Source organism: Oryzias melastigma, unplaced genomic scaffold, assembly GCF_002922805.2.
Source record: "Oryzias melastigma strain HK-1 unplaced genomic scaffold, ASM292280v2 sc00317, whole genome shotgun sequence".
Lineage (NCBI taxonomy): Eukaryota > Metazoa > Chordata > Actinopteri > Beloniformes > Adrianichthyidae > Oryzias > Oryzias melastigma.
The window spans coordinates 44,603-60,578 of NW_023416923.1; the positions used below are offsets into that span (position 1 = coordinate 44,603).

Consider the following 15,976-nt stretch of genomic DNA (forward strand, 5'->3'; position numbering starts at 1 on the left):
AAGATTTGGAAGGATTCTTCAAAAAAACATTCCTAAAAACTGATTATTCAGAATTTTTTTTTATAAAGATTTTATTGTCATTCTGTAATGATAATAAATGTAGACTGTTTTGAAAAGATATACGATTAACTTGAGCAAATTGACTAATGATAACGATGATATTAGCAGCAGAAAGTTGTGGTGGGGGAGTGAACTCAGACTGAGAAACACTGGTTCATAGACGTGGCAACACCTGTGCTTAGTGGAGCTTTCACTGAAAAAAGTTACACATTGAAAATAAAATACAAAGAGTAACACACTAATAACTGCAAAATTCATTATTAAAATCTTGTATTTACGTAAAGTATGACAGTGAAGAAATTAAATTGTTTTTTTTATTTAAAACTTTTAAGGCCCAATTGTAAAGCCTCTCAGTGGGTTCTAAGGAGGTTTGGCTGCTCAGAGACCAAACAGTAGTGCAATAAAATCATTGCATCATCCTGTCCGTGAGAAGAAAAAGTCATCGCTAGTCCTCGCGCACAAATGATCCGTGCGCTAATTCAGCAGTGTTGAATCTGAGCGACCCTTGTGCAGTCATGCACAGGCAGCAAATATATTTTAAAAACCTGTGTGTAAAGTTTTGGCTCTATATCTGCGCGGCACGCAGCTATGCATTGGGAAACGTAGACTTTCCGGAGTGCCCAAAATCAGCAGGGACTTTGTCGTTAGTTGGAGGGACTACCTAAGACAATGGGATTTAAAGAATGTTGTCAGCTGCATTGACCAACAATGTATTCTGTCTTTCAACTGGAAAGTAAAGAGATGGAGGCTTTTCCAGGACTGCATGTTTGGAGAGTTTGAAGCTCAAACTGGAACCGTTGTTAAACCGTATTTTACGCACCATAAAGCACGCTGTATTACAAGGCGCCTGCTTAACTCGGGGGTCTATTTTTGGATTTAACTCTTACACAAAAGTATTATAAGGTAATATAGCAAAACAGTGAGTTTAGTTGAAGTTTAATTCGCCACATAACAATCCATTCACATTATTTTTTAATTATTCTTCCTCTATAAATCCATCAAAGTCTTCATCTTCGGTGTCTGAATAAAACTGCTGCGCAATTTCTGAATCAAACATGCCGGGTTCCCTCTCATCGTTGTCGGAGTCAGTCTCGTTGCCATGTAGCTGTTCAGCGATGATGTCAGCTTTAGCAAAAGCTCGGACAACAGTTAGATTAGAGACCTTAGCCCAAGCGTCCACGATCCATTTGCAGATGGTGGCGCAATTAATCTGGTGACTCTTTGTAAAAGTGTGTGCGCTGCTTGTCATCCATCGCTCCCACGCCGCTCGCAGCTTTGCTTTAAACGCCCTGTTCACACCAATGTCCAGTGGTTGGAGCTCTTTTGTTAATCCTCCCGGAATGACGGCGAGCTCCGAATTCATTTGCTTGACCTTGTTTTTCACTCTATCGGTGATATGAGCACGCATGGAGTCGCAGATTAGCAGGGACGGTGTTGCGTGAAAACAACCATGCGGCCTCTTTCCGTACACCTCCCTCAGCCAATCTCCCATTTTCTCCTCGTCCATCCAGCCCTTTTCATTGGCCTTGACGATTACTCCGGCTGGAAACTTTTCTTTTGGTAGTGTCTTTCTCTTAAAAATAACCATAGGTGGTAGCTTCTGTCCGTTACTGTGGCAACCAAGAACAACAGTGAAAGACGACTTCTTGTGCCCCGTTGTGCATTTCGGTACAGTGCTGGTTCCCCTTTTCTCCTCAGCGTGGTTCATGGGGATGTCAAAAGTGAGGGGGACTTCATCCATGTTGGTGATGTGTTCAGGCCGGATCTTTTTTTTGGAAATCTTCTCCCTGCAGTAGGTGCGGAAGAGGGCCAGCTTTTCTTTGAAATTCACTGGCAGTTTCTGCGCCACAGCAGTCCTTGAACAGATGGAGACATGGCGTCTTTTCATAAAACGAAAGCACCAGGATGGACCTCCCTGAAAGTTTTCAATCTTCATGTGTTGTGCAATCGTTGTTGCCCTCAGTCGAATGGAGACTGTAGAGACGCGTCTCCCAGCTGTTCGTTGATCAAGGATCCATTGTTCAAGCTGATCTTCTAACTGTGGCCACCTCGCTTTGTTCCCGCGGAAACTCTTTGTCGTCTTTTTAACTTTCCGCAGTTCATTTTCTTGCTTCCTCCACTTCCGAACCATAGATTCATTGATGTTGAATTGTTTTGCAGCAGCTCTATTCCCATTTTCAGCCGCATAACTAATGGCCTGTAGCTTAAATTGTGCCTCGTAAGCATGTCTCTTCACTGGAGGAATCCTCGGGAGTCCTTAGAAAAACAAAAGTTTAAATGCAACGGTACCTATCGGAGAAGTGGCAGAGGTAAACATATGCAATGTTATCTGATCGGTTTAGGACTGACAGCTACTTCGTGTACGTCTGATATTGTGTGTACGTGATACTGTGTATACGTCTGATACTGTGTGTACGTGATACTGTTTGTACGTCTGATACTGTGTACGTGTCATACTGTGCGTATGTGTTATACTGTGCGTACGTGTCATACACTGATGTTATGTGTACATTTCCTACATTGTACATTGTATGTGTGCGTGCAATATTGTGTGTATGCGTGATATTGTGTGTACATGTGATACTAAGTGTAAGTGCAATACTGTGTGTACATGTGCTATTGTTTGTTTGTGTCGCCGTGTTCAGCGTGAACTGGTCTGACAGTCTGTGGAGTGTACTCCCTAAAGGCACACAAGAATATTTTTACAGATTTTTTAATTCGGTGCACACAAAAGGCGCACCAAGTTATTAGGTGCATGGCTGATTTTTTAAAAAGTTTAAGCTTTTAAAAATGCCTATGGTACCGAAAATATGGTATCTATAGCATGGAGCTGACCTTCTGACATGTGAGAGCTGGCCACACTTTGGACATGACTTCTGTCTCTTCTCTTCCTCTGATCTCTGTTCTGTGGCTCTGTCTCTTCATCTGGAGTTGATGTTGATTCTTCATGTTGGTTTCCTTCTTCATCCTGACTATCAGTTCCATTAAAGCTCTGCTGATTGTTTCCATCTGCTTCACTGTCAACATGTTCCTCCAAAGTAGGAATCTCCATCAAGGTTTCAGTCTCCTGCTTCAGATCAAGCTGCTCTTCATCCTGACTGATGCAGAGTTCCTCTGGCTGCTCCTTAATCTGTGACGGTTCTGGTTCTCTCTGCTGCTCCTCTTTGATCTGTGGATGTTCTGGATTGTTCTGTTCCTGGTGGTTGCAGAGATCTTCCTCTTTAGTCAACCAATCCTGGGGGTTTTCTGTAGGAACACAAACACAAGAAAATGTTTTTTTTTATACATTTTCAGGAATTTGGTGTATTGTCAATCACCAATAAACTAGTATGGACAAAAGTTTAAAGTAGATTATTTTATAAGCTCTGTGACGCATTGTCAGAGTAATGGAAACTGAGCTTGCAGCGACCTCACTCTGGTAAGCAAAGCGGTATATATGTTAAACTTCATAATAAATAAAAAAAAGAATCAGTTCAGAGCAATGACGTGCAGACAAGGGAAAGAAAAAGTATAGCTAAAATAGCTAAAAATACATGATAAATAAATTAATATGTTTTTTTTATTAAAAATCCAATATTCCTTTTCAGACATGCCTTTTTTATGATTACTTTATTCTGTGGTTATTCAACGATTGAATAAAAAAAGTAGTCAAATTAGGAAATTGCTGTTGCAATTGCAGACAGTCCATGCCTCCACTGCACCACAAGCACTGACTGGAGCTGCAGCTGATGCACTTTATTGTTCTGTTTTTTTCAGGTGGTGTCTATCTCACACTGTAAAACGTTTAAGGGTACTTGGAAGGAATTCAATATTTTTGGCTTTACAGACAAGGATTGTATCTCATCCTCCTTGATTTGTTTTTAAAATAGATTTCCTTAAGCTTTGAATTTTTATGATTTTTTGGCAGTTTGCTTGGTTGAATTGTGGATCAAGCCAACATAGTCCAAATTTAATTGGATGTGGTGCTGACATCACACAAAGATGTAAACAAAGATGAGACAGAGAGTATTTGGTTCTGTCAAAATGCTTTTTAATCTTTGGATTTTGGGGGGAAATGGAAAGTCTTTCCAAGTCAGATGGCTAGAGTTCAAGTCAAGTCACAAGTTTGTTATGCAAAGATCCAAGTCAAGTCTAAATTCTTCAAATACATGACTCGAGTTCAAGTCATGTCCACACCTCTGCAAATTTAACTAGGCTGAAAAAATCCTCTGCAGCTCTATGTCCCAGTCTGAATTCTTCCCTTCTCCTTTCCCCTCCATTTGAAGAGGCAGTTTAAGTGTAAATGTGTCCAGGAAATGTATTTTTTAAATCCAACCTTCCAAACGGAGGGATATTAAGTCCTCCCCGGCGAAGCTAAATTGCATCGCGCTGAGAAGCGTTTTTCTTCCCGTGGGTGCACTATGAAGCACAGATATTTACATTTAAATGCAATCGAAGACTTTTTGTTGTATCATGACCTTTTTAAAGTTATAAAACTGGTGTCAGCCCGTTTCTGTTTGCTCAGCTGTTGGACAGTAAAGTTATTTAAAAAAAACTAAATAAAAACTGCTGTTATTATGTAAATTCTAGCCCCGGAAGCTCTGTGCTAAAGCTAGCGGACTGGCAATTATTGGTGACGTCGTTGACGAAAGTGATGTCTGAAATATGAGACTCTATTTTGTCTTAACTCTCCTTTTGAAGGGCCACATGAAGGGGGGGGGGAGAAGGGAAAAACTTAGATTGGGACTACATTTCATACCCATTGTGTAATGCTAGCGTTAGCATAAATTGAATGAATAAAAATCCTAATTACCTTCATAATCAAACAAGCACCATTCAGTGAAGTACTTCTAACCTTCATCTAACTTTGACTGGGTTGTCAGAGAGAAATTGTCTGTGACTCGCTTAATTTCATCCATACAAATTTGGGGAGAATCTGTGCAGCTTTCTGCAGAAAGAATTACTGATATTTGTATTTTGATTTGTGAGGGAGGTAAAATATACAGCTAGATAGGACATTTATAAGATAAATATTGCACAATTTTCCAATACCGCTGGTACGGTTACCTTTTAGTATTAATGTAAAATTGTGTTAAACAGTATTTAGTTGTCAACTTTTCCAGTCTAAACCCGTAAACTGGAACTCACTTTACACATGTTGCCATTTTTTTTCGTCAGTCCACAAGAACTTGGATCCGACTGTTCTGGAAGATGAAGAAGAAGTGTCCTACCTATGTGGTGGAGCTGAAGCTGTGGTTTCCAGCAGATATCCAGCAGTCTGCGCTGACGACAGAGCTCCTGCTCGTACTGGACGATGGTTCCTTCACAGAGTCTGCAGATTTCTTCAGCAGCAGCAGCTAGTCGCTCGCTGATCAACTCTCTCAGAGACTGAAGGGAAGACATGGTTCCTGCAGCTGCAGAAGATCTTCAGCTCCAACAAACACCAAAGTCCTCTGAACAGCAGCAGCTCCGATCATCTGCTAGTCTCACAATCACAGCCACGTTGTCTTTACGTTCAACACGCATTCACTCATTTACGACACTTTAGCTAAAGAGGATTGTTCGGAACCGAACCACGTATCGCAACATCTCTGTAGAAACCTCACGAACGTCCCAACGAAACACCGACGTCCTCTCAGCACAAGCTAACGCTGCTAGCATGCTAGCGCTTCGCGCTACTTTCGCGAGGAGAGGAAGTAATGCATTTCCAATGGGGGACCTCAGTGCTCGATCTGTACAATAATTTTTACAGTCTATGGCGTCAATACGGTTCAAATATTGAAAAATACTTTAAATAAAGATTTATTCAATAAACGTGCTAAAAAAATATTCTGTTGTGAAAAAATATAAGGGCGTCATTTTTTTAACTTTATTTATTCATATACAAAACAAGTTAGGGTGAACAAACATTCGAAAGGAGCTGATAAAAACAGAAATGGTAGTGTACAAAAATAAGTACAATGACAAAAAATAGTTAAGAGCAAGGCGAGATACAATTAAAAATAACAGTTTTGATATATTTTGATAACTTTCTGACGTTTTCTTCTTTTGTGTAAAATGTGTTTAAGACACGTAAAGTAGTCAGAAAAATTATTCAAAAAGATACTCAACAAAAGGGAAGTGTTTTTCCACTTACATAAATGAATGAAATGTCAACAGAATAATAAGATTGATGACATCAGAAAGATCCGGGTTCAGATTTCCCATAAAGTAGAGATAAAGAAAAAGAGGGAAAACACTATGAGTAACAGCCTATTATGGATATCAGTCCAGAAGTTTTTTTTGTGTTTGCAATTTTAGAAAAAGGAACAGAAGATACAACATGGTTCAGATTTAAATTTAAATCTTTATTGTAAAAAAATCTCAAACAGGGTACATTTTAGATACTTTTTAGAAATGTGTTTCTTTCATTTTGGGTGCAAGTGGATATTTTATGTATAAAGAAAAGGATTTATTCATCAGAGTGGTTTCTAGGTCACGTCTATTATCAATTTAATGATGCATTTTTTATCCTTTATGGGGATATCATTATTTTTCAATGTTTGGAAGTGTTTCAAACACATTTCAAACTCTAGTCCTCCAACCTTCTCAAAAAGTTTGTTGGGGATATGATACCACACAGATTGGGGGTTTGAGATGCAATCTTTCAACCAATTTAATCTAAACGCTGCAATTAAATATTAGGCCACAATTTTTATATTCTTTGACCAATTGTTATTTTCGTAAACAGTGTTTTACTTTACAAATAAACTTGAAGAGAATAGAATTAGACAACTTGATAGTTGTGGGGGATGTATAGATTGAGTAGCAGGGAGACACAAGTCTTGACAAACCTTCTGCCTTTCTTAATAAAATGCAGCAAAATATTGATAAATCCCGTCTCAACCACTGATTAAATGTTCTCTGTATGGTATTTAGTCTGGGGGAAATATTTTCATTCCCTCTATTGTTATCATTTTAAAGTTATTAATATATCAAGATATTTCACTTAATTTTTTAGAGTGTTCAGAGTTATTCCAGGAGTACTGAAGTGTTTGTGGATTTTTTATGCCAAATATCGATAAGATCGAGATAGCTATAGAAAATTCAGAAGTTATTTTATTGAAATAATTAAAGTTATGTTGAGTTGGATATTGTTGCACCCCAGTCTTTTATTCGGGAGAGGATTGAGCTTAACAAAAATGAAGAAATCACAAGTTAAAAGATGAACAATCTTTCCACAATTTAGATCATACTAAGAATCAGTTTACCTTCAGCGCGCTGGACCAATCCGATACCTCAAGTTTCTCCTTTTTGTTCTCTCAAGTTGCTAGCTACGCCCCTTTGGACGTCCCCCTGTGTGGATCAGTAATCAATGTGTTGGAGCCCTGCTGCAGATGCTGCTGATTCTAACTGGCTTATTAGAAGTGTAATGTGAGCTGCAGTGGTGTGTCTGCAGCTGGATGCAGAAAAGCTTTAGGGAGGGGTCAGAATATCAATCTTTGGTCACTAAAGTTAAAACAAAAACACAAACATTGCATGATTTTAGTCTATTTTGCAACAATCCCCCTGCTGAGGAGACTCAAATGTCACCTCTCTAAACATTTGTTTTTAGTCCAAAGTGTGTGTTTGCAGAAACTACATATATATAAGACGATCAACCCATACTGTTGCTCACTTGATTCCACCCATCTCTGCACTAAATGTTTCAAAAGCTTATGAAAAACATTTAAAATAAGGCTATATGTGAAACATAAATAATACAAGTAAAAAAGAAGAAAAAACACTGCAGAAATAAACATGCACATTGTGTAATCACTATATTGTAGACGGATCAAATGATGATTGATTCCATGTTTTCTTCATCTTCCATGGTGTTGTTCCAGATGTTGGCAGCTGGGAATCAGACACCGGAATCACTTGTACGAGGGAACACCAAAAAGACAAAGGAACATCTACCAAACAGTTGCTGCATGTTGTCTGTGATTTTTTTAACAGGGCCCAAGGCTAAATGTAGTTGTTGTAATAAAATGTATTTATTGTTTTCCGGGGTATTTTAAGGGGTCATTGTAAAAATACATACATAGAATGCTTTAAAAGGAAAGTTTTTTGACGATTTCAAATTATTTTTATCCTTGTTTACCTTTATTATTCTGCAGGGATCAGACACGGTTATAAGCAAATGCAAAGGGGAGCTACTGAAAATAATGAACCAGGTATTAGTTCTTCTTTATTGTAGGACACGTTTAAATTGTCTGACTTAAGTCAGTCTGTTTTGAGAGATTTTGTGAACACAGAATGTAAGAAACTTTAACTGGGCAGAAAAGATCTTCTGCAGCTCTACGTCTCATGTGGAAAGCTAGCGGTAAAATCAGTATAAATTAGAAGAAGAAAATCTTTACTACCTTCATAATCAAACAAGCAGCATTTAATGAAGTACCTGTAACCGCCATCTAACTATGACCATTTTGTCAGAGAGAGATTTAATCCACGACTTGTTCAATATCATCCATATGATTTTGGGGATCAGCTGTGGAGCACGCAGTTAGGACTACTGACATTTGATATAAGAGGGAAAAACAAATACAACCAGGTCGGACATTTATAAAGAAATATTGCACAAATTTCGGTTGCAATTTGTTGGGATACCTTTCATTATTTACGTAAAATTTCTTTTTTTCAATTCTTTTTATCCAATTTTAGTTATATAGCCAATTTTCACAACACAACACCCCGCGACTCTGAAAGGGAAAAAAAATAGTTAAGAGAAAAAAAAAAAAAAAGAAGATGCAGACAGCGTGTTCTCATCTCAGATGTAACAAAATGTGGCTGTAAGGACGATAACACCAGTAACAGACACTGCACTAAAACACACCAGATTCTTACAAAGAGGTGTGTAGCATTTGACTGTCCGAGTGAGAGAGCCTGAGTCATAACACACCAAGACTGCCGCTACCTGTCAGTGATACAAACCCCAGCCTCCTGAGTGGGGCCTCAGTGACACTAATCTGGGCTGAATCTTTATTGCGTCTTCCCATTAAAAATCCACCATCCTCTGTTGATTTGTTTCCTTGAAAGTTCATGTTAAACGAAGAGATGTTTGCTGAGGACTGGACTTTAGGAGCCTTGAAACCTTCAGAGAACAAATAAAAAAAAGCAGAAAACCATATGTTCACGTTCACTTTATTTTTCACGGTGAAGATTGGGACAGAACACTGACAACTAAAAAGAACAGAGAAACACTTCTAATCTCTACAAGAAAACATGGCTCACATGAACACAAGAACATCAGTCTGTTTCTTTAGCACCTCTTCCTTAAAAATTACAATTTTCCTCAGAAAATTGCTATTTTCTCACACGACTCAACAAAATATAAACTGTAGTCATATTTTTGTGAGAAACAATAATGAAAACTTCAGCAATCATTAAAAAGTATAACTTAAATATTTATACATTTCTAGTGGGTGGAACAACGATTAACTGTTTTATAGTCCAGTGATTCAGATCAATTTGTCTGAGGCAAGTTATGAATTTAATTCAAACAAATCAACCAACACCATTATAAAAGTGTTTCAATAAAATTAATTCACTCTATCAATACTGGAAAACACCATTTGGATGTTAGCAACACTGCTGGCGACGGCAGCAAAAAATGATCATGACATCTTACGATCCAATTTGTGGGAACACTGAAATTTGTAAAGATGTGATCACACAGTGTGATATAATGCTCCAATAATGTTCCATTTTTATCATTTTTACAATAAAAACAATAGTGTACTACACATTATGAAACTAAAATATAAATGGATCTGCTATTAACTCTTGTTTACTTGTTTGTACACATATTTAACTTATTATTAGGTTAACTTATGAGAAATACAAGGAATCTACACTGTTCAGTACCAGGTATTTATCTCGAGTTTTTGGCTAAAGATGTCCTGAATTACTCAAAATGAACAAATATCGAATATGAATCAGAACAGCAACCCCAAATTAGGATACAAATCAAATCCTTGTTAAAATGAATCGTCATCCACTTAATTTTTAGTATTGTCATGGTAACAGACTAGAAAAGAAAAGAGTAAAAAAAACGCCAATACAAAAACTAGTGGTATCTCAACTCGTTAAAGAGATTAAGATTTCATGCTAATTGAAACAACACATTTCTACCTGTACAAGAATTAAATGAACATTTTTTTGGTTGATCAATTCAAACTCATTAGATTGAATCACTATATATTGAAATGCATCAATCCTTTATCTTTTTATTTTGATGATTGTAGTCTATAGATGATGAAAACTTAAAAAAAAATAGTTTTTTTTTTTATAGAAACTTGGAAGATTTAATAGTACACATCAGACTTAAGAACATTTCTTTTCTATGTATTAAATACTCACTAAGGCCTCCTTTTAATTGAATTAATGCACCAGTTCAGGGGACTTGGTCAGTTATTCAAACACAGCAACATAATGGTCATCTTTAGGTACATTCGGAAATGTGGAATGACGCCAAGTCCTACTTGAGAATAAAATCCAGATCTTTACGTTTGTCAGCAGACTGCGGTGTGCTTGACGTTCTTTTGTTTCTTTCTGACTCAGACTGAGAGACCAACTTGAGCCTCAAAAAAACATTACAAATGGTTGGAGTTAACTAAAAGAATAAGGGTGGAACCCCATGAGTATAAAACATTATAGAGGTTTAGTAGATTTTTACATGTAAAATAAATTAACCAAAATAAAATTTAAAAAAGGGCTTAAAATGTTACCATTGTAATGGTTACATTTGTCATAGTTTTGCATACATTTTCATGTAGTAAATCTACTTTTCACAACATATCCCTGTCCTGAATAAACACTTATGTATTTTTCAGCACAAGTCATCTGCTGTGCGTTTTCAAGGGTTTTCTAAGTTTAGAGAAAGTTATTTATTAAATAGTTTGACTAGAAGAAGGCTTCTCTTCTGTGTGAGTTCTCATGTGTAATTCAAGTCTAGACGAGTCTAGAGAAACTAGACTAAAACACGCACAACATTCTTTACAAGAACAAGGCTTCTCCCCTGTGTGTGTTGTCATGTGTCTTTTGAGATGAGATATTTGACTAAAACTTGTGTCACATTCTTTACAGCAAAATGGCTTCTCTCCTGTGTGAGTTCTTGTGTGTATTTTGAGACCAGATATTTCACTAAATCTTTTATCACATTCTTTACACGAAAAAGGCTTCTCTCCTGTGTGGATTCTCATGTGTGTCTTGAGACTAGATATTTGAGTGAATCTTTTATCACATTGTATACAGGGAAAGGGCTTTTCTCCTGTGTGAGTTATCATGTGCCTTTTGAGATGATACATATCATTAAAACTTTTATCACATTCTTTACAAATAAAAGGCTTATCTCCAGTATGAATTCTCATGTGTGTTTTGAGACTAGATACCTGAGTAAATCTTTTATCACACTGTATACAGGAAAAAGGCTTCTCTCCTGTGTGAGTTATCATGTGTCTATTGAGATGGTATATATCAATAAAGCTTTTATCACACTCTTTACATGAAAAAGGCTTTTCTTCTGTATGATTTCTCATATGAATTAGGAAATGAGACCAGTAAGCAAAACTTTTACCACATTCTTCACAGACATAAGGACTTTCGTCAGAGTCAGATTTTGTGCGAACTGAAACAATGTGATCAACTCTTGTTCTTTTATCAGACTTCACATAGTTAATTCTCTTTTCTTTTGGGGATGGTTTGTGTTTAACCAAATTAGATTTGGGGATTTTTCCTATGTCAGAGTCACACTGACTTTCTGACATGTGAGAGCTGTCCACATGTTGGACATGACTTCTGTCTCTTCTCTTCCTCTGATCTCTGTTGTGTGGCTTTGTCTCTTCATCTGGAGTTGATGTGGATTCTTCATGTTGGTTTCCTTCTTCATCCTGACTATGATTTACATTAAATATCTGCTGACTGCTTAGATCTGCTTCACTGTTCTCATGTTCCTCATAAGTAAGAATTTCCATAAAGATATCAGTTTCCTGCTTCAGATCCAGCTGCTCTTCATTCTGACTGATAAAAAGCCCTCCTTGTTCCTCTTCAGTCTGTGGAGGTTCTGGTTCCTCCTGCTCCTCTTTAATCTGTGGAAGTTCTGGTTCCTCAAGTTCCTCTTTAATCTGTGGTGGTTCTGGCTCCTTCTGTTGCTCTTCAATCTGTGGAGGTTCTGGTTCCACATTGGAGTTTCTCTGCTGCTTGCAGAGATCTTCCTTTTCACTCACATGTTGGGGGAGAACTACAAGGAGACAAAGACAAGAATGAGCCTTTTTATACTTTAAAAGAACTTTGTATATTGTCAAGCACCAATAAAAACATATCCCATCACTCAGAAGCTCAACAATGAAAAAATTTAAAAACAAAAAAATGCTACTTCTTTTTTCGAAATCAAATTTGAAGTCCTACTTCAACTGGGACTGTAACGAGTATCAGAGTACTCTGACATTCGTGATCTACTCCCAAAATTTGAGAACAAATTAGGGCTGGCTGGTAAATCAATTTTATCAATTTGAATTTGTTGTTTTAGACAATTCCCTTTTGGGGAAAATCAAGATTTTATTTTCACAACGCTTCGCTTTCTTGGGTTTCCCTTAGTTAGGCCAGCTAGGCCGTCTCTTCCAAAGTGCAGTTGTAAAAGCGGCATATAGCAAAGAGGAGCTAGCTCTGAAAGGAAGAGAGAGAGAAAGAGAGAGAACGCTAGTTTCACAATAAAAACAAGTGCATGCATTGAAATGTTTTTATGATGTTCTTATTATTATTTTATATAAAAAAATAATCCCCTGGAGCCAGGATTTGGGAGAAGTACAAGTTCTGTCAGTCTGCTCCCCTTTAGTAAATATCTCCTTCTTTTCTTAGTATGATTTAATTGATAGTTAGATTACGCTAATGATGGGTTCATACCATTTATGAATTATTTTTAAGCAATTCAATTTTCTAAAAATAATGGCATTCTCTTAAGCTTGTTAAGGCTGTTGCTGTTGTAAAAAAAAAGTTGTTATCTTGTGCTTATATAATGACTTCCCCTCTGTTTGAATTCAACTTCCACATATACCATGTTTTCCGGACTATGAGACGCATTTTTTTTCATAGATTGGCCAGGGGTGCGACTTATACTCAGGAGTAACTTATTTGTGACTTTTTAAGAGATTAATGGGTTCATATATTCGTCATTTCCTCCACTAACAACCAGTTGCCTTTTAGTGGTTGTTTCCCACTAACAAACACTAGAGAGCACTGTAGGTTTGTGTATCACTATTTGGTGCTGTCTGCTAACAGAAACGCAGAAGAAGAAGATCCGTTCAAAACAAACGTTGCAGAGAATCGAATCCTTCTCCTCATGGAAATTATTTTCTTATTTTCATCAAGATATTATTATTTTTGTTTTTATTTTTCTCTCCTTGGACTATTGCGGTACAGCGAGTCATCAAACTGGATTACAAACAGCTAAAAACACCGTCATTCAGATGCAGCTCCAGCACGCTAGAAAGTAACCATCGCCGTGAGAAAAAGGCTGAAAAACCAAGACATGGAGACGTGATTATAGATGGTTTTGTGGAGCTCTTTAAAATAAATGACTTAACCTCTCAACATCATCCGTATCTTCAGTGTATTTTAAACCAGAAATACAGTCAAAGCCTCCATCATGTAGCAATGAGGCTAAAGGATAGCTTCTCCAAACCACGCAATGGGAGCATCTAGTTTATGAACACACTTTTGGACAAACCTTGAGAATCAAATTTGACGCACGTCATAAGAGGCGACCGACTCAAACGTGATGCATGAATCGCGTTCTGTGTCAAATGCAACGTTACGTCGGGCTTATTGAAATTGTTCATAAATGTTGGACTTTTCTCATAAAAGTGCGACTCCGGAGCAGCTTATATATGTTTTTTTCCTTCTTCATTATGCATTTTTTGGCTCCTGTGACTTATAGTCCGAAAAATACAGTAATTGTATATAGTATTTTAAAGGTTTTAAAATGTATATATATTCGTGTTATCTGTTTAATGCTGTGGTTTCTATGTGGTTTATTGCATTTTTTTTTTACTTTAGGTTACATTTATTTGCAGCTTGTGTATAGTTTTCACACAGCTCCCCAACTCCATAACACAGTGCCTCACTCTCTGTGCTGTTAACGTTTCAAAATCCTCACCACAAAATCTGAACAACTTGAGCGCGGCGCACAATATGAATACAGCCTTGGCTGAGCAATTTGTTTCCAGCATAAATTCATATTTCGCGCCACCCTCGTGGCGTTCAGTTCAAAGAGGATTTTGAAACGTTCACCGCACAGACAGAGAGGAACTGTAGACACGGATCTGCTGCAGATCTTCTGGTTTATCTCCATACAGCCCATTAATGATCCATTAAACCCGTGAAACTGCCACACCCCTCCCGTGAGTTTGCACTGTTTCACCATAATTGTGTCCTACCCCTCTGATAATTCTACTGCGCATGTGTGTCAAAGAGAATGTAGTTTTGAGATAACAACTTACCAATTACCATTTCTGTGTAGTATCGTCACTTTAAACATTCACCAGCCACTTTATAAGGTACACCTCGCATGTATCGAGGTGAACTCATTATAATGTTCAAGAAACAAGACTGAGATGATTGGAGCCTTTTCACATGGTGCATTATCTTGCTTACAGTAGACTGCCAGAAGATGGGTATACTGTGGTCATAAAGAGATGGAAATGGTCGGCAACAATACTCAGGTAGGTTCTGGTGTTGTCATGATGATCAATTGGTACTAAGGGATGTGTGACAAGAAAAAATCCCCTACACCATTACACCACTACCACAAACCTGGACTGTACAATGTGGCTGTCAGAAACGATTTTTTGATTAGTCGACTAATCGGGTCGCTCGTCGACTGGATGTAAAACACACATTTAGACCATCATTAGCTTTAAACTTAAAGTGTTTTAGCTATACTCTAACTAAAAATAAAGACAATAGTTTATTAAGCCTTTAATGAATCATGCAGCTTTTCTCCTTTCGTTTCTGGCATTAAAACAAGACTTCAATCCAAAGAGGCAATCTGAATCAGCACCTTAATGAAAGCCTGAAATTATTTTTAAAGCTTTAAAACATATACTTTATAAAACATATAGAAAGTATTTTTAAAATCTATAGACATACACAGTATTAACAGACAGAAACAGTATTAACACAATCAAAATAAAGTGTTTGCTCACTGAGGTCTATTTATAAAAGTAAAACAATTACATTTTTGAATCTAAGATATATAAAAGAAACCCTCAGGATGCTCAAATTAACAAAGTGATTTGAGGCACTGCACATTAAAAAACGGAGAGAAATTATATTTTTAAAAAAGGAAGAAAATTAGGGGACGTTAGAATGAACTAGTTTAATTTTTTCACCGTAACCCCCCCGCTGTAATAGATGGTTCTCAATGGTTACAAACAGCAATGGCTTTCTCCTGCTGGTGTTCTATTAATCCTAACTACCTACACCTACTGCACATCTGCAGATCGAAATTACTTCATATTTTTCAGTTTGGTGGATCGCCTATGAATTCGTGCTATTTCTTTAATGTTGTGGTTCCTATGCTGCTTTTGTGCTCGTTTTTGTTTTACCGTTTTTGTGATTTTAGGTTACATTTAATTGTAGCTTAATGCAGCTAATGGAATGCTACAAATTAGGGCTGGGCGATATGACGATAAAAAACCGTCGTACGATCTCCAAAGCTGACGATATGTCATTTTTAAGATATCGTTATATCACGATCTTCTACGAAAAGCTCCAAGAGCGAGAAGGCAAAAGCTTGTTGACAGCTGTGACTTTAAACCCGAGCTGCTGCTGCTCCTCCTCCTCCTCCTCCTCCTCCCCGGTGTGTTTTTCCTGTTTGGAAGTCACGTGACATACAACGGGACAGAGTCGCGTGCGCTGT

General features: G+C 37.4%; 1 protein-coding gene across 1 annotated transcript in view; it reads right to left on the reverse strand.

The window, feature by feature from the left end:
- Positions 1–9,189: 9,189 nt before the first annotated feature.
- The window catches only part of LOC112140464 (gastrula zinc finger protein XlCGF17.1-like), an 11,689-nt gene continuing 4,902 nt past the window's right edge, over positions 9,190–15,976 (reverse strand). Inside the window, exon 2 of the mRNA XM_024263425.2 lies at positions 9,190–12,298. Within this exon, the coding sequence (XP_024119193.1) occupies positions 10,950–12,032 (1,083 nt within the window). The 5' untranslated portion in view covers positions 12,033–12,298 and the 3' untranslated portion in view covers positions 9,190–10,949. The remainder of the gene's footprint in view (positions 12,299–15,976) is intronic.